This window comes from Hibiscus syriacus, unplaced genomic scaffold (assembly GCF_006381635.1).
Source record: "Hibiscus syriacus cultivar Baekdansim isolate YM2019G1 unplaced genomic scaffold, ASM638163v2 tig00110017_pilon, whole genome shotgun sequence".
Taxonomy (NCBI): domain Eukaryota; kingdom Viridiplantae; phylum Streptophyta; class Magnoliopsida; order Malvales; family Malvaceae; genus Hibiscus; species Hibiscus syriacus.
Genome location: NW_024062565.1, coordinates 984,193 through 1,003,414, shown reverse-complemented (window position 1 = coordinate 1,003,414; position 19,222 = coordinate 984,193). Strand labels below are relative to the sequence as shown.

Sequence of the window (19,222 nt, the reverse complement as noted above, 5' to 3'; positions counted from 1 at the left end):
TCCCATTGGTATTTCCCACGCACTGGCGACCAACAATTTCCGCGCGTGTTCTTCACGTCATTTCTTCAGCAAAAAATGCATGCAATAAAATATAATAATAAAAAACCCGCAGTTTCCTCACTTCAATATTTTCCCCTATATATATATATAATATGGGATAAAGCAACTTTCACTCCCTTCACTTTGTAATTTTCCAATATTGGTCTCTGAACCTTTTTATCTACATTAGTCCCTAAATTTGACAGTTTATCCTTTTTAGTATATTTTATGATATGAAACTGTGACACTATAAGCATTAAAGGAACTAAAAATGATACAAAAATTGGGGGACTAATATGAAAATGTTATTAAACGTATGTACCAAAAGCTATATTATCACGTTTTAGAAAGGATCTCATGTCCACAACGTAGAGGCTTATATAATACTAATATTCTATTTGATCAGTGAGATTTCTCGAGAGAGATGATGAAAACCAAAGGGATTTTTTTGAATTATTTATGAAACTTTTGCAGAATTTTGAAAACAAGCGAGGTGTGAAGAGATCCAATGGTGGAGAATTCATCATCGCGTAAAGGAAGAAGAGTGGTAGAGCCCACGACGAGGAGGAAGAAGGAGGAGGAGGAGGTGGTGGTGGCGGAGGTGGCGGCCGTCGATAAATCGGAGGATTTAATCGAGTGTTCCGGTAAGTATTGCCGATCATGCACCGCCGGAGTAATCGCCGACTGCGTGGCACTCTGCTGCTGCCCCTGCGCTCTGCTGAATCTCTTGACGCTCGCATTGGTTAAAGTCCCGTGGAAGATCGGGAGGAGGTGTTTGGGGTTCGGGAAAAAGAATAAGAAGAAGAAGAAGAAGAGAAACAGGGTGGAAATGGAGAGGAAATGCGAGAAAACGAGGGAAATTCCGACGGTGTTTGGGGAGGCAGAAAAGTTCGAAAACGATGGAGAAGGGAAGCAAGAAATGGGGAATTTCAGTGCGAGATTGGTGGAAGCCGAGAAAGTTTGGTTAGAGTTGTATGAAGGCGGGCATTTGGGATTTGGCCGGGTTTCTTTCACCGGTACTTGAATATTTTCTTTTCTCTGTTTGGTTCCCGAGAAAAAGGAAAATTGTGAAGTACATTGTTGTTTTTGGACTGTAAAGTTTCCATAATTTTCGATTTCCCCCCTCCCCTTTTGGTTGGTTTAGGGGTCCTAATTAAGATCAATTTTAATATGAGATTTTATCGATTCATATTAGTCTACAATGATCAGATATGGATCAAAAGGGATGTTGAAGACCGTAGTAGTAACTAATGAAAATTTCAAACTTTCGAATAATTTATATATTTTTTATATTTTATATTAACGATCTAATTTTATATCTCTAAAATTTTATAATTTTGATAAAAGGATATATGATGTCTCTATACTTTTCAAAAAAAATTAATGTGACCCTCGACTCTTTTTTACATTTAATGTGATCCTCAAACATAAAAAATATTTGCATGGGAAGTCATGCACTTTTTAAATGTTATTAATTAAATTAGATCCTAAATAATAATGAAACTCAAGCACTAAGATGTTACAACAATTTAATGGTGCAAGTTAAATTGATATTTTGAAGAAGACGATAATAAGTTTTATTTTTTTGAATTATTTTAATCTTCAATATTTTATTTTGGGATTAAAATAATATATATTGTATGAAAATTGCTAATTAATTTTTTTATTTAGGTACCTAAATTGTTTTCTTTTTAAATAAGTAATTAAAGTATACTAGTTTGATTGCCAAGAAAATTTGCACATCACCACCTTCTACGTCTCCTTCCATACCAATAAGCAAATGCTGATACCGATGCAGCCAAAACGACACCCGCCGTCGCATGCCACGCGTAGACCGTCGGTTCGAGAACGAGGCTACAAGTTTCGCCTTCGATCCGCGGGGTTTGCGGTTTCGTTTTCTCACTTACATTCAAGGCGAAGCTCGAGCCCTGCCTTCCCACATCGGCCGGATCGTCAACCGCTGGTTTAATCCGAGTGGCGTTAGCTATTGCTTCGAACTCTTGTTCCGTTCCCCCTTCAAGGAATGATCCGACGAGACGACCGTTATTTATCCAATAAGCCCCGAAGGTAGTCCCTGAGTAATCCCCGAAATGCACTGCCTCCCCTGCATTGTCCCCGTAGAACCGCCAAAAAAACGCAAAGGCTTTCGAGTAGAACAACGGCAGGTACTCGAACTGGCCCGTCTTATCCGGTTCGAGGATTGCAGCGATGGCATGTTTCGCGGATTTCCGAGCCGAATCCACATGCTCGAGCCTGTGGATTCTGCCATAGAGATCGATAGGAAACACTGCAACATCCCCGACCGCGTAGACCGAACTGTCACTTGTTTGGAACTTCCCGTTCACTTTGATCCCACCTTTCTCCATTGTGAATTGTCCATTGAACAGGCTCGTGTTAGGACCTATCCCGATTCCGACAACAACCATGTCCGCAGGTATCCGATTACCGTCTCGAAGATTAACAGCAGTTACCTAAAGAGTTGCAACTTTTTTTAGTCACGGCAAATGATTACAACCGTAAGAAAATGCATATATACATGATTAACCTTTCCATTGGAATCAAATTCAAATGATGATGGAATAGTCCCTCTAATGAACTTAACTCCTCTAGATTGATAATAATCTTCATAATATGTCGCAATCTTCGGCGTAAACAGACGAGGTACTACGACATAGCAAGTCCCGGTTATTCGTATTTTCTCGAAAAACCCGTGTTCGGTAAAGAAACGAAGATACTCACTGCAATGAGCTTCGGGGAAAACCATGGTCACATCCATTTTATTGCTCACCAAAGATGCAGCACACTCCATTGCGAGGTACCCGCCGCCAATGACCACAGCACTTCCGCTGGTACACGATCGTATCACATTGACGAGGCGGTTTGCGTCGGCTAAGTCTCGTAAATAACATATGTTCCCCGCTTCAGATCCGCTCACTCTGAATTCTTCGAGCTTCAAAACCTACCGTTCGACAAACATAGATGCACATACACATACACATCGATACCTAAAATCGATTAGATGATGAGAGCTTAATCAGTTTGAATACCTGAGCACCTGTGGCGATGATGAGGGTCTGGTAATGTATGGTCTCTCCAGAAGCTGTTGATAGTGTTTTGTGTCCGACGTCGACGGATACAACTCAAGTTTCGAGGATTAATTCGATTCCTGAATAATGATTTAGAGTAAGACATAACATTAATAATATCGAATTAAAGTACGAAAACTATATCATTAAATTATACAAAAAATCATGACTGGATCTATAATTTTTTTTCCAGACAAATATGTTCGTTTTGTAGGATTGTAAGGAAATGTTTACCATGTTCCTCGTACCATTGGGGAGTTAACAATTCCTCATTAGCACCAACACAAGTATGAAACGTTGGAAGGCGAGCAGGAGCTGTGGATGAACGCACAACTTTATTAACAAAAATCCATACAATATTAGGCTGAAATAAACATCGAACAAAATTTATATACAAACGGTCCTCGACTATAGGATGCTACTTCATTAAGTTCTTCGACTATCAAAAGTTATAAAACGATCATATGACTATAGAATGTTGTTTTATTAAGTCCTTCAAATATTAAAAGTTATAAAATGGTCATTTGACTATTCATTATGTTCCAAATTCATCCTTTTCCATTAAAAATTGGCGGTTGTCTAAGCTGGACGTTAACATGAGAACTGGATATGATAGTCATTTGAGATTCTGTGATTATATTTTATTATATCATAGTCAGCATGTTAATGTTCAACTTAGAATACCATAAATTTTTTAACGGAAAAAAATAGTTTGAAACATAATGAATAGTCAGATGACCATTTTGTAACTTTTAATAGTCGAGGGACTCAACAAAGTAACACTCTATAGCTAGAGAGTCATTTTGTAACTTTTAATAGTGAAGAGACTTAATAAAGTAGTATGCTATAGTAGGGGACCATTTGTGTATTCTACCCGATCATTAGATGATTTTAAATGGACTATTGAGATTAAAACTCTACGTATTAATATTATCGTTTTTTTCCTAAGTTTCACATAAAAATAGATAATTTTATTTTGGCTTAAAGGTGAAAAAAATCAATCAAGCTATTAAAATTTATTTGCACCCAATTGAACCTTCAAGTAAGAAATTTAATCAATTAAGCCATGAAATTGAGAAATTGAATCAATTAAGTCCTTTGATAAATTTCAATCGTTATATCTTAAGATTTTTTTTAAATATTACTGTCACACGAAATTTATAGATTTTTTATAAAAAATTTAAAGAATGTTATAAATATTCTAAAATTTTATTAAAAATCGATAAATCTATGTAAATATCACGTGACATTTCTATGACATGATATGTGGCGTCAATTGATAAAAAAAACTGTTAAATTCAATAGTCAATATCGATAAAATTTATATTTTAATCTTAACCGTCCATTTAAATTCATCCGATAACTATACTTTCGTATAAAACTAATGAAATTTTACCTAAGTGAAACATATACGTATACAGGTAGAAGACAGTTCTTACATTCAGGAAGCAGAAAGCCTTTGCTTAAAGTAGGCCTCATATGGGGCATCCTGAAATTTTCTCGATATATATCATTGAATTCAGAATTTTTCGAATCGTTTAAGAATCGATTCGAAAAAAAAAGGTAAATACCCACCACAGATAAGAGGCAAATAGCTTTAGAAAATGATTAAATCAGGGATAAAACTCACTGGTTCTTCAGATATAATGCATAGTTGGGCATGGGAGAGCCCTCTCTTTGTGAATTCAAGTGCTGCATATCCAGCTGCTACTCCGCCGCAAACTATTACGTACTCGAATTCTCTCCCCATTTTCAGACAAAATTTTGAAGAAAATAATGATGATGGGATTTCCCTTATGGTTTCGTCTTTGATGGACTCTTATGATGCCACGTGTGGAGATTTGTCACTGATTAACACGGTATGGTGGGGCCCCTCCTTGAGTTTAGCCACGTGGATTGTGATGCTTTTTGCTTTATGTAGTGATGGGGTAAAGTTATGCAATGGGATGGTGCCACGTGGAAGAGAAAGGTGCAGTGTGGGAGATGGATGAATGGATGGATTGATTGATTGGTTGGATAAGGCTCTCTTCATGTTTCCACCACATGACATGAGAGACTTTATCTTCTTTTGTTATACTTATTCGAGAATTTATATTTATAACTAGGGTCGTAAACTAATCGGTTAAAGTTTGAGAATTACTGAGTTCGATCTGATTTGAAAATTTTAAAATTAAGTTTGATTTAATTTAAAAATTTACAAGTTTAAAATTATCAAGTTTAACTATACTCGAAAGTTCACGAGCTTAAAATTTTTAAGCTCCGCTCGAAATCAAAACTTGAAGTTTGACTCGAACTCAAACTTAAAACTTGAGAACATAAAAATTTAGTATTATATTTAAAAAAATAACATATAAATGTTAATGTTATTGATAATTGAATTTAAAAAATCTAAAATTTTAATATATTATTATTTTTGAATAGTTTGCAAGCCTTTTTATTCAAGTATCAACTAGCTCATTTTATATCATTAAAAATTCAAGTCAAGTTCATTTGATTCGAGTAGTAATCAAACTTTAATCAAATCAATATGAGTAGGCCGCGATGAGTCTAGTCTCATTTACATTCCTATTTATAACATTCTCTTTTTGAGTAAATTAGATTGAATTTTGTTTTTTTTTCAATTTTTTTTTCATTTTTATTGCTTTTTCTTTTTAAAGAATGTTAATATTTTTTATTTTCATAAAAACCTCTGGTTAATTATGTGACTTCTTTAACAAAAAATAATATTAAATAACATATAAGACAAAATGATAATATCATGAATAATTGCAAATGTTTTTTTAGGAAAAAAAACATCGAAGGCCCCTCAGCTTTAAAAAAAACTAATGTAGCCCCAACCGCTTTTTTTTGGATCAATGTGACCCTCCAACTTGAAAAAAGAATTTGATGTAGCCCTTTAACCGATGTTCTTCGTCGTTGATCAACATCTCTGTTACTTTGTGCTAATGTGACACGTCAAGCAACCAAACATGCCCTCCAACTCACAAAATAACCTAATGTGACCCTTTGACTCTGTTTAATGTTGTAATAGATGGAAAAATTTCACCATTCATCACTCGACTATCTTCTTTCTTCCATTTTAATCACTAAACTTTAAAAGTTTTTAATTTTAATCCCTCAAATTGCTCATATTTTAATCATCATGACTTGTTTTATTAATATTTATGTATGTTGTGGCATTCATTATTCTTATTTTATTAATATATGATTAAATAATATTATTAAATAAAAATTTCAAATTTGTGATTAAATTAATTACCATAAAAAATTTGAATCAAATGGGGTTTAAAATTTTCTATGAATTTTCATATTGTTCTTCATCATTTTTTGGAAAACCCAATTCATGGTTAGACTATGTCGCGTCAACCACCGGTCATCAGCAACGGAGAAGAGAAAGTTAGTCTTTTCCGAGAGTTTATAATTTTAAAATTTAAATTTAATTATAATTTTGGGAATATTTTTTTATTTAAATATAATTTTAAAATTTTAATTTAATTAATTTAATTTTAATAATATATTAATAAAATACGAATAATGAATGCCACATCATACATAAATATTAATAAAATAAGTTATTATGATTAAAATAGGAGCAATTTAAGGGATTAAAATTGAAAGCTTTTAAAGTTTAGTTATTAAAATGGGAGAAGGAAGATATTGAGTGATGAATGGTGTAATTTTCCCATTTATAACAACATTAAAAAGAGTCAAAGGGTCACATGGAGCTATTTTGTGAGTTGGAGGACCAAATTGACCACTAAAAATATGATGTTGGGCTGCTTGACATGTCATGTCAGCACAAATTAACGGAAACGTTGGTCAACGATGGAAAACATTGGTCAAAGGACTACATTGAATTCTATTTTTGAGTTAGAGGGTCACATTGATTCAAACGAAACTATAGGAGTCACATTAGGTTTTTTTTTAAGTTCAGGGGCCTATAATGCCTTTTTGCCTTTTTTGAATAGTCTAAGTGATTATAAGATAATATATATTAATTAGGGGTGAGCATTTGACCGAGTTAAGTCAAACAAATTTTGAGTTATTATAGTTGACGAGTCGTATTTTACAACTTAAACTTGAAATTTTTCGAGTTGAATTATTTGAGCCGTGTTATTTGAGTTTCTATACTAATTTTACTATAATTATTTATAGTTTTATGGTAAGGATTGGTTCTAATTTTTTGACTTTCTCTAACCATATAAGATATATATATATATATCTCACATTCTTGTCACATTATAATGTAATTTAACATATCAAATATAATCTAAAATTATAAAATATATTCATAATATTATATATTAAAGAAAATATTTTGAAGGTAAAATATTGATGAGAATATAAAAAAATCAATGAATTGATAGGAAGAAAGAATTTGTAAATAATTGCAGTCACAAGATCAAATTAAGTACAATGCAAAGTTAAGAGACTAGATAAAAAAAGAGTACATTTTTAGTAAAAAAAATAATTGAAGTTACATAGGTATTATATAGTGGTATATGAGCACGCGATTCAAATTTTGTAAAAACGGACTTAAAATATATAATGAATTGAATAAAAAAAGAAATTATGAAAAATTGAGGAATTGAAAAATAAAAAACTTGTTATCAAAAAGAGGAATTGAAAGAATATATGTATTCTATAATTATTTAGAAACATGTGGTTCAAATTTGATAAAAATGAACTTAAAATGAAGGGGGAATTGAAGGAATAATGAAATCATGGACTAAACTATAAAACTGTCAAAATACTTTATCAAAATTTGAATTTTTTAAGTAACTCGAAATTTTCAAATTTCAACTCGACTCAAACTTTGAAACCAAATCGATAATTCGAGTTGACTTGAATAACTCGAAATTGAAAAAATAATTTGAATTTTCGATTCAAATCAAGTTTTGCTCGCTCGTACTTTTTATAATATCTTTTAATCATTGATAACGTATATACACTCTGCAAACTTAACAACTCGAATCCAAAACCTTAAAAAAGAATAATATTATATTTAACCACCGAAATCAATGAATGAGTTTAACCGAGAAAGCTGTACAAAGACAAGTGGAAAATAAGTTATGATGTAAGGGTAATAAGAAATGGTACAATATAAATTGGGAAATTTTGTGGGCAGATGACTAAGTAAATTGGGCCGAGCCCAAATTCCAAGGCTTTGTTGGATTAGGTCCAACTTAAGCCCAACAAAAAGCACTTGCCTATATATATATATATATATATATATATATAAATTAATAAAATAATGTTTTGCAGACTTATTCAAGGATACAACTTTAAATTTTTAAATAAACTTTTAGTTATAAAATAATATTAGAATAACTCAAGATATTTAATAATTAATAAATTGGTTTTTTATCCGTTTTAGTACTTAAAACTTTCATTTTAAAAAATTATATCTAATGTTTAGTTTTTATTTTGTTTAGTATCTCATCGTTAAAAACTTAACGGATGATTTGCATGTGACACCTTTTATGGATAAATTGCATCATTCATTACTCAACTATCTTCTCACTCTTATTTTGATCACTAAAGTTTAATTTTTTTAATTTAATTACTTAACTTTCAAATTACTCCTAATTTAATTACTCTAAATTTAAAATTTATTTTTTTATTTTAATTATATTATAAAAAATAAAAACATCATGTCAAAAAAATCATTAATAGAAATAAATTAGAGTGATTGAAATAGGAGCAATTTGAAAATTGAGTTGTTAAATTGAAATTTTTTAAATTTAGTATCAAACAAGAGTGAGAAGATATTGAGAGATTAATGACGTAATTATCCATAAAAATCCAGTGCCATTAAGTTTTTAACGGCAGTGTACTAAAGTGAAACAAAAACTAAATGTTAAGTATGATTTTGAAAAAAAATACAAGTTTAATACTAAAATAGACCAAAACTAATAAATTTAATGCTAAACATGTAATTTACCCAATATTGAATCACAATTATTATTACTATGGTAAACCACATAAACATATTGGGATATTTTATATGCAGCTTACTGTCACGGACTTAATCGCTCAATAAGCCTCGTGCGGCCTTAGCTCCTTTTCGCCCCTCGCGATAGCTAAGTCAGCCTCACTCGAACTCGTGCTAGAGAAAGGATTGGCAAGGAAACAAAGAAGGGAGGAAAGAACTTAGAGAGAAAGCTTGTTGAATGCTTGAATGCTTACAACTCTTGGATGATTTACAAATGAGGATTCTACACCTATTTATAGCATCCCACCTCCTCAATGGACGGGGAGATTGATTTGATCCTACGGGGAGATATTCTCTAGAATTCTCCATTATTTCCTACCTAACATGGAAGACTCTAGAATGCTTCTAGAATATGTACAAGTCTTGAGTGTTCTAGAATAATCTACACTATTCTATCAACCTCCAAGACCAAATGTGGCCCAACATAGCCCAAAGTGTGGGGAAAAGGCCCAATTTCGTGACATTCTCCCCCACCTATTATGGCGTCGTCCTCGTCGCCTCGTACGCTTTGAGATGTTCTTCGAACTGCCACAAGTCTTCAGCTAGCTCCCATGTTGCCTCAGACTCTGGTAGTCCTTTCCACTTGATTAAATACTCGGTACGCGGTGGGACTCCTCTCTGCGGACCGTCCTGCTTGTGAGCACCATTTCCACCTCTTTGTCATAAGACTTGGTTACTACGGGAGGTGCTCGATGCGAATACCCTCGGCTTGGGTCTTCCTTGTCGGCATGATATGGCTTGAGCATACTTACATGGAAGACCGATGAATCTTAGTGTACTTGGCAAGTCTAAGCGATAAGACACTTTTCCCACCTTGGCAAGTACTTGGAATGGTCCCTCGTATCTCCGTATTAGTCCTTTGTGACGCTTCGAAGGGCTTTGAATTGTTGTGGCAAAAGCTTCACAAAGACTAGGTCTCCAACGGAGAACTCTCGATGTCGCCTTTTCTCGTCCGCCCATTTCTTCATCTTCTTTCGTGCTTTCTCCAGACATGCGCGGGCGATGTCGGCGTTTCCTCCCATGACTTAGCCATCTTGGCGCCCCGGGACTCTTACCCTCGTCAAGTGGCATTGTCAATGTGTGCGGCGTGAGCGGTTGTTGTCCGGTCGCAAGCTCGAACGGACTCCGGCCTGTGGCTTCACTTCGATGCAAGTTATAGAGAATTGGGCGACGTCTAGCAATTTAGCCCAATCTCGCTGGTTAGCACTCACAAAGTGCCGCAAATAACACTCCAACAAGGAGTTCACCCGTTCGGTCTGCCCATCAGTTTGAGGGTGAAAGCTTGTGGAGAAATTTAACTCGGTGCCAAGGAGCTTGAACAATTCCGTCCAAAGGCGTCCGGTAAATCGAGGGTCTCGATCACTGATGATGCTCCTTGGTAGGCCCCAATGCTTCACGACATTCTTGAAGAATGCTCGCGCGGCCTCCTCCGCAGTGCAATCCTTGGGGCATGGTATGAAAGTCCCATACTTAGAAAATCGGTCCACGACGACCATGATCGAACCGTATCCCTCGGACTTGGGTAATGCACTAATGAAATCCAAGGTGATCGCATCCCAAGGTCTTGGGGAACTGGTAAAGGTTCCAGTAATCCCGTCGGCTGTCGGTTCTCCACTTTGTCTTGTTGGCACACAAGACAAGTCTTCACGTAAAGCTCCACGCTATCCTTCATATGGGGCCAATAGTATGCCGTCTCTAGCAATGCCATAGTGCGCTTTTGACCCGGATGACCAGCCCACTTGGTGTCGTGACACTCTTGACAAGATCTCGCCTTAAGTTGTCCCACTTTGGAACATAGATTCGTCGTCCCTTGGTGTAGAGTAGACCGTCCTCTACCCAAAACCGTTGGGTTTTGCCATCGCTAGCCAGCTTTACTAATTCTCTTGCATTGGATCTTGCTCAAGGCCCTCCTTGATGCGTTCCAACACGGTTCCCTTGGCTAGAGAGATCGCGGCGAGCTCCGCCTTTCGACTTAAGGCATCGGCTACAACGTTGGCTTTGCCCGGCTTATATTCCAACGTGTAGTCGAACTCGGCTAGGAAGTCTTGCCACCTAGCTTGTTTTGGTGATAGCTTCTTCTGGGTCTGAAGTAACTCGTCGCCACGTTGTCGGTCTTGATGGTGAAGTGCGCGCCGAGTAAGTAATGTCTCCATACCCGCAAGCAATGGATGATGGCTGTCATCCTTCTCTTGCACCGTGTACCGCCTCTCGGTGTCATTCAGCTTACGGCTCTCAAATGCTATCGGATGCCCCTCTTGCATTAATACTCCCCCGATAGCAAAGTCGGATGCATCGGTATGCACCTCGAACGGCATGGTAAAGTCGGGTAAGGCCAAGACAGGTTCTTGGCTAACTGCTGCCTTCAGGTTCTCAAAGGCCTTTTGACATTGTTCGGACCACTCCCATGCCTTCCCCTTCTTGAGTAGGTCCGTTAATGGTGATGCTCGCGCTGAGTAGCCCTGTATAAACCGGCGATAATAATTTACTAGACCAAGGAAGGACCTCATCTCACTTACCTTGGTCGGCGGCTCCCACTCGGTTATGGCCTTGATTTTGTTCTTGTCCATTAATAGCTTCCCGTGGCCGATTACATGTCCAAGGAAGTGTACTTCCTCGGTGGCAAACGTGCACTTTTCCTTCTTGACGTACAACTCGTTTTCTCGAAGTATCTTGAACACAATCCTCAAGTGGTCTACATGTTCGCCGATGGAGTTACTGTATACCACGATATCGTCCAAGTACACCACCATGAACTGGTCCAAGTACGGTTGGAAGAGCTTGTTCATGAGCGTGCAAAACGTTGCCGGTGCATTGGTTAGACCAAAGGGCATGACCAACCACTCGTACGATCCGTATCGGGTGATGCATGCAGTCTTTGGCTCGTCGCCTTCTGCTATTCGAACTTGGTAGTAGCCTTTTTGCAAGTCCATCTTCGTGTACACCTTGGCTCCTCCAAGTCTGTCAAATAAATCGGCAATCAAAGGGATCGGGTAGCGATTTTTAATGGTTACCTTGTAAGTGCCCGGTAATCGACGCACATGCGTAATGACCCATCGTGCTTCTTTTGGAAGAGTACCGGTGCGCCATACGGTGCCTTCGAAGGTCGAATCATTCCCATATCGACTAGCTCCTTGAGTTGCCTTCGAAGTTCCTCAAGTTCGGGTGGGGCCATTCGGTAGGGTGCCAGGGCAGGCGGCTTAGCACCGGATTCCAACTCTATCTTGTGATCCACCTCACGCCTCGGTGGAAGTTTATTTGGTAACTCGGGCGGCATCACGTCCTTGTTCTCCTCTAAGACTTCACGGATGATCAATGGTAGGTCATCTGTTTCTCGATCTCGTCATCTTCCTTTAGTATGGCCAAGTAAGTAATGTCCCCTTTCTTGATGCCTTTACCAAGTTGTATGGCCGAGAGTTGTGTGGCATCTCGACCTTGCTCTTTTGGTACCTCGATCGTGGGGATCATGCAAGGAGACCCTTTCTCCAAGATGCAAACAGAACTAAAGGAAGGCATAGGGATAGCGGTTACCTGTCGGAGAAAGTCTAACCCCAAAACGACCTTAAAGTCATCCATGGGAATGACAGAAAAGTTCACTTGGCCCTTCCAAGTGCCTAAGCGTAGCTCGACCCCTCGTGCCACGCCATGGAGTGGTACAGCTTGTGTGTTTACCGTCTTGAGCCATCCTGTGCTCCCAGTGTACTTTAGGCCCAAACGGTTGGCTTCGTCTTTAGACACGAAATTGTGGGTAGCTCCCGTGTCCACCATGGCTCTTGCCGGCTTCTCGTTGATCACCGCTTCCACATAAATGAGTCCATTACTTGATGTTGGTGTCAATGGCTTGGCCTTCAAGGCGTTCAGAACTTGGAGTGACCCCATCTCGGCTTGAGACTCTGTGTCTTGACGATCGACGATGGCAGACAATGAACCAAGTTTGGGACAGCTACTCATCGGATGCGGTCCTTTACACAAGAAGCATCCTCCTTTGGGAACGAAGGCCTTTTTCTTCTCTTCATAGTCCCTTCGCCCCGGACGTCGATCACGATCTCCCTCTTTAGCTTGTGGCCTTCGGTGATCTCGGTCTCGGTTGCCTTGGTAATTCTCCCGCCGTTCTCCCCACCTTTGGCTGGGTACTTATCTTTATTTTTCGTTGCATTGGTGTGGGAGTAGGGTTGGAAGTCGACGAGTGACTCGGCGATGGCAATGGCCTCATCAACCGTTTTAATGTCCCGACGGTGCATCTCTTGCTTGGCCCATCCTTGTAGTCCGTCAATGAAGTAGAACAAGAGATCTTCTTCGGACATATTGGGAATTTGAAGCATAAGAGTTGTGAATTCTTTCACATAGTCCGCATGATACCCCGTTGCTTCAACTCCCGTAATTTCTTGCGAGCCTCGTAGACCACATTCTCGGGATAGAAGTGCTTCTTGAGTTCTTTCTTGAACTCATCCCACGTATCTACCCGACAAGCTCCTCGCTCAATGTCGGCATGTTTCCTACGCCACCATAACATAGCAGTATCGGAAAGATATAAGGCAGCGGTCTTTACCTTGGCGGCCTCGTCGTTAAGGCCGATTCCCTCGAAGTATGCTCCATCCGCCATAGGTAGTTTTCGACTTCCTTGGCGTCTCTTGCCCCGTTGAACCCTTGCGGCTTGGGGCACTCGACCCTCGGGGTGGAGACATGGTTAGCGCTCCCGCTAACGGCGGCTCTCTTGCAGAGCGTCAAGTCCTCCCGCATCCCCTCGATGCTTTCACGGACGGCTTGGATCATATCCTCTAGTTGTATGAACCGAGCTTCGACCTCGTTGTTGGTCTCTTCGGCATTTCCTTTAAGTGTGTCAACTTGCTCCAAGACATGGTCCTCCAACGTCTTGAAGTCGTGCTGGACCCTCTCCAGCTTCTCGCCAAACTCTGCCACCATCGGTTCTATGGAAGCGCTTTCGCGGGCCTTACTTTGGTCCCTCTTCTTATTCTGTTGTTGGGTGCAGCTTCTCTTCCACGTTCCTCAGCAACAGACGACTCGTTCGAATTTCCGGCCATTCCTACAATACACGTGCACGATATTGACGCCTTTACTGGCTCTGATACCAACTGTCACGGACTTAATCGCTCAATAAGCCTCGTGCGGCCTTAGCTCCTTTTCGCCCCTCGCGATAGCTAAGTCAGCCTCACTCGAACTCGTGCTAGAGAAAGGATTGGCAAGGAAACAAAGAAGGGAGGAAAGAACTTAGAGAGAAAGCTTGTTGAATGCTTGAATGCTTACAACTCTTGGATGATTTACAAATGAGGATTCTACACCTATTTATAGCATCCCACCTCCTCAATGGACGGTGGAGATTGATTTGATCCTACGGTAGGGAGATATTCTCTAGAATTCTCCATTATTTCCTACCTAACATGGAAGACTCTAGAATGCTTCTAGAATATGTACAAGTCTTGAGTGTTCTAGAATAATCTACACTATTCTATCAACCTCCAAGACCAAATGTGGCCCAACATAGCCCAAAGTGTGGGGAAAAGGCCCAATTTCGTGACATTATGCTCTTGGGGTTATGTCCAATAGTATGAAAATTGTTATAACATATACTATTCTTGCAATCATAGTACTCAAAGTATATGAAAAAAACCATTATATTATAACTCTCACAATTTATTGATTGATTAATTTAAATTAAATATTATAAATTAAATATAATTTTTCATTTATAATATTAAAATTAATTTTTTTAATTTTTATTTATAATATTTAATGTTTTATTAATTATTTGTAATACTTTATAGGCTTAAATTAAAAAAGTATTTAAACTATGTTTTTGTTTTAAAGTACCTAAACTGTGTTTTGTCAAACTAGGTACTTAAACCCATGATATGTAATCAATTTAAGTACCTTAAATTAGTTTTTGGTCAAAATAAGTCTTTAAATTATATTACTTTTTTGTCAAAATAAGTACTTAATTTTATATGTTATGTCAATATTTTATTTGTCAAAAATATTTTTTAATTAAAAATATTAAGACTTAAAACAATTAAATATAATAGTTTAAATACTTAATTTGACTAAAAAATAATTGTAGTATCTATAAAAAAATAATTTAAATACTTATTTTATTTTAAGCCTATTTTATATGTCATATCTAAATTTATGATATCGAGGTAGGTGTATGAATTTTTAGTAAATATTTAATGAAAGATAGAATCCAGCTCATCATCTATTTCATTTTATATTTTTATCCTTATTCATTTAGGTGGTGTTTATTTTGAAGAGGTAAAATGTCCGCAGTCTGCGGACCACATATGCAGACATCTGCAGCAGAAGAGGTAGACCAAATGTCTGCAGTTTTCAAGAAGAAGACTGCTTATTTTTTAACGTCTGCAGACTGCTAAAATAAGCTGAAATATAAAATAAACTGATTTTTTAAACTTAAAAGAGTTTTACAATACTGAAATTTAAATAATTTTAATTATTTAATACTGAAATTTAAATAATCCATACAACTACAATAATAAATTTTTTAAAATAAATCAATTCATATTTTAAAATAAATCAATCCATATTTTAAAATAAATCAATCCATATTTTAAAATAAATCAATCCATATTTTAAAATAAAATTTTTCATATTTTAAAATAAATCAATCCATATTTTAAAATAAATCAATCCATATTTTAAAATAAATCAATACATATTTTAAAATAAATCAATCTATATTTTAAAATAAATCAATCCATATTTTAAAATAAATCAATCCATATTTTAAAATAAATCAATCCATATTTTAAAATAAATCAATCCATATTTTAAAATAAATTTTTCCATATTTTAAAATAAATCAATCTATATTTTAAAATAAATTAATCTATATTTTAAAATAAATTTTAAAATAGATTTAAATAATTTTAATTTTCCCGCATACCTTTGAAGACATAAAACCATGTCTGCACCAAGAAGAGCTCGCGCAGACGTTTGAAGAGCTTCTGTCTTCTAAAAGTCAAACGGTCTGCGAAGCCTAATGTCTGCACGACGCAGACATAAGAGGTTTGAAGATGTTGCACAGTGAAAACAAACTAAGCCTTAGAGTTAGAATCTCAAGACAGTGACGAAAGCGAAAAAGAAAGAAGTATAAGAGACAATGTGACATGTTTTTCAAAATAAACAAGTCCGTGTTTTATTAGATAAATATAATAAAAATAATTATATATTAATAATTATTTTATATATTTTAATTATTTGTTAATGAATGTTTAATTATTTTTATTATAATCGTTGACACTCAAACTTAAAACCTCTCAGAATAATAATTATTCTTTTAATCACTGAACTAATTTATTTCGTGTGTGAACCGATTTAGTTTCTAAAACAAAATAAACCTAAAATCCAATAATTTCAATAGCCAAACACGCCCAAAACCCAATGCTTTCTCTTTTATCTATGTTGTCATGTGAACCCTCAACAAAAGAGGAGAAATGTTAATGTCATACACATACATGTAGGTGAAAAATAAAATGAATAATTTTATGATATTTCAAATATTTTTTATATAATATCTAAATTATTTTATAAATATTCTAACTCTTAAATCAAATATAATTATATTTAAACATGTTTAAATTTATATTAAGCAAATATTAGTTAAATTAAGATTTAATTAATAAATAATAGTTTACTCTTAAATATCATGAATTCTTAATTAATAACAATGATTATATTTCTCTTTATTAATCTAGGGTGATTACAATATAATACATATTCAAAAAAATTAACAATAATAATTTTATTAAACTAACTGCTATTTTATCATGAATATATAATATAATATTTTATTAAAAATAAATAGTTATTTTAATTGGATTTTTTTCTTCTAAATATGATAATTATCTAAAATTCATATTTAAATATTTGCTATGTTAAACTATATAAGTGAAATTAATTGCATTTGATTTCCTTTACTAAATGTATAATAAAACTCCAATTATTAAAAATTATAAAATAACAAATATTATAATAAAATGATAAAGTATATTCTAGGTTATTGAATTATGCTGAAATTAACATTTTGATTATTAAAATTGATTTTTTAAATGATCATTGGATTCATTAATCAGTTCAATAAATTTAATAGACATTTTGTAATTTAAAAAAAAGTAAATTATAAATTTGATAACTAAATTTACTCTCTCTTATTTTATTCATTTGTACTTTAAATCTTTTAAATTTTCTCAATGAACTTTATACATTAGGTTCATTTTTTGTCACTTAGTTGTTTTCTCTAGGGGTGTTCAAACGGTTAATTCGGCCATCGACTGAATCAAATTAACCAAACTTTTTTTAACCATTAACTGAACCAAACTTTTTTTTTGAAAATATTAACCGAATTGAACAAAGTTCGATTATTTCGGTCGATTAACCAATTTTTTAATAATTTTTAATTAAATTAATTTCATTATAATAGAGATATTTTTTTATTTGGGTTAAAATTTAATTAGGTATTTATAATTTAATGAATTTAGTGTGGTTAAAAAATAATTGTATCTTAATTCTTAATGGGTTTGAACTTAAAATATTGATTTAATATATATAATATATAATATTTAATATTTTGGTCAATTTAGTTAATTAACTAATTTCGAACTGAATTAACCGTTAACCGAATATTGGAAAAAAGTAATTGTTCTCCGATCGAACAAATTCGGTTTGGTCGGTTAATTTAGTTAAAACCGAATAGTGAATACCCCTAGTTTTCTCACTAACGGTGTTAAAAATGAGATTTTATATAAATACAAAACGAAATCTTTTTGGTGAAAATTTTGGTTTTTTAAAGGGTCTCGTTTTAACACTATTAACTATTTAACATCAGAGTGACAAAAAACGCAATGTATTAAGTTTAATGAGGAAATTGAAAATTTTTAAAGTTAAGTGAGCAAAATAGGGGAGAGAGTAAAATTTAGTGATGAAATTTGTAATATACCCATAAAAAATTAAATGACCAAAATGATTATCTGAACACAGTTAATTAATCTAATGATTTAATTAAAATATAAAGAATAGTCGTTGGGCAGTTTGTTAACAGAACCCAAACGTCAGGATGATTTCCGTGCAAAGGACTCAATGATTTATATTCCCGACCCGAGACGAGACGGCGGCGGCGGCGGCGCGCGAGAGTCTCCCTTGTTCTCTATCACTCAACAAGGAAGTGGGAAAGCCAAGCCTTAAATATCATTCTCAATAATATTTCCAATACTATGTAGGATTGAGCATTACCAACACTTGTTTTCAATATAATGTGATTATTCAGGAAACAATTAACAATCATGCACCTTAAAACAATTGAATCAGAAACCAATTGCATTAGTATTATACGATTAAATATGTCATAATTAAAAGTCAATCTACAATCAATTGCGATTATTTCAATTTTAAGCAAAACATTCAAAAAATAATATCACTATATAAGGCTCAATCCCACATAGTATTGAGAACAAGTGTTGGTAATGCTCAATCCCACATAGTATTGGAAATACTATTGGGAATGGTATTTAAGGCTTGACTTTCCCACTCCTTGTTGAGTGATAGAGAACAAGGGGGACTCTCGAGCGCCGCCGCCGTCCCGTCTCGTGTCATGGTTGTGGTCGTACGTGTCTTCGACACGTCCGCGCGAATACTATCTTTTTAGAGAAAATTCTTAAGAAGCAAATACAATACCACCAGTCGTTGCGATTTTGGACTATCGCAACGAATTTGGAAACTGATTTGCGATACCGGAGATCGCGTTGCGAATTATCGATCGCATTGCGATTTAGTTGGTCATTTTGGCAAATCCAAAAAAAGTTGGTTAAAATCGTATATTATAAGGCATTTTTGGTCAATGAGATTATTTTCTCTTATTGTTAATCTGAACTTAACATTCTTTTCGATTTATATCATTCTTCTGCCTTGCGTTCGAGCAGTTGTACCTACAGGTCATATGTGTCGTCAATTGGTTAAATTTTTTTAAAATAGATATTACATTATAATCATTATAGGTTATTAAAAATTAATTAAATAATTAAGAACATTAATCAAGTGAACTTAGTGGTTAAAGGACACGTTGTTCTCCCTTGAGGTC

General features: G+C 35.1%; 1 protein-coding gene and 1 pseudogene across 1 annotated transcript; one reads left to right on the top strand and one right to left on the bottom strand.

Moving 5' to 3' along the window:
• The first annotated feature begins 547 nt into the window (after positions 1–547).
• On the top strand, positions 548–1,151 carry LOC120212967. The gene has a single exon (XM_039211132.1). The coding sequence runs from the start codon at positions 548–550 to the stop codon at positions 1,061–1,063; it is 516 nt and encodes a 171-aa protein (XP_039067063.1). The 3' UTR covers positions 1,064–1,151.
• A 610-nt stretch (positions 1,152–1,761) lies between these two features.
• LOC120212896 lies at positions 1,762–4,886 on the bottom strand (annotated as a pseudogene).
• Between the last annotated feature and the right edge of the window lie 14,336 nt (positions 4,887–19,222).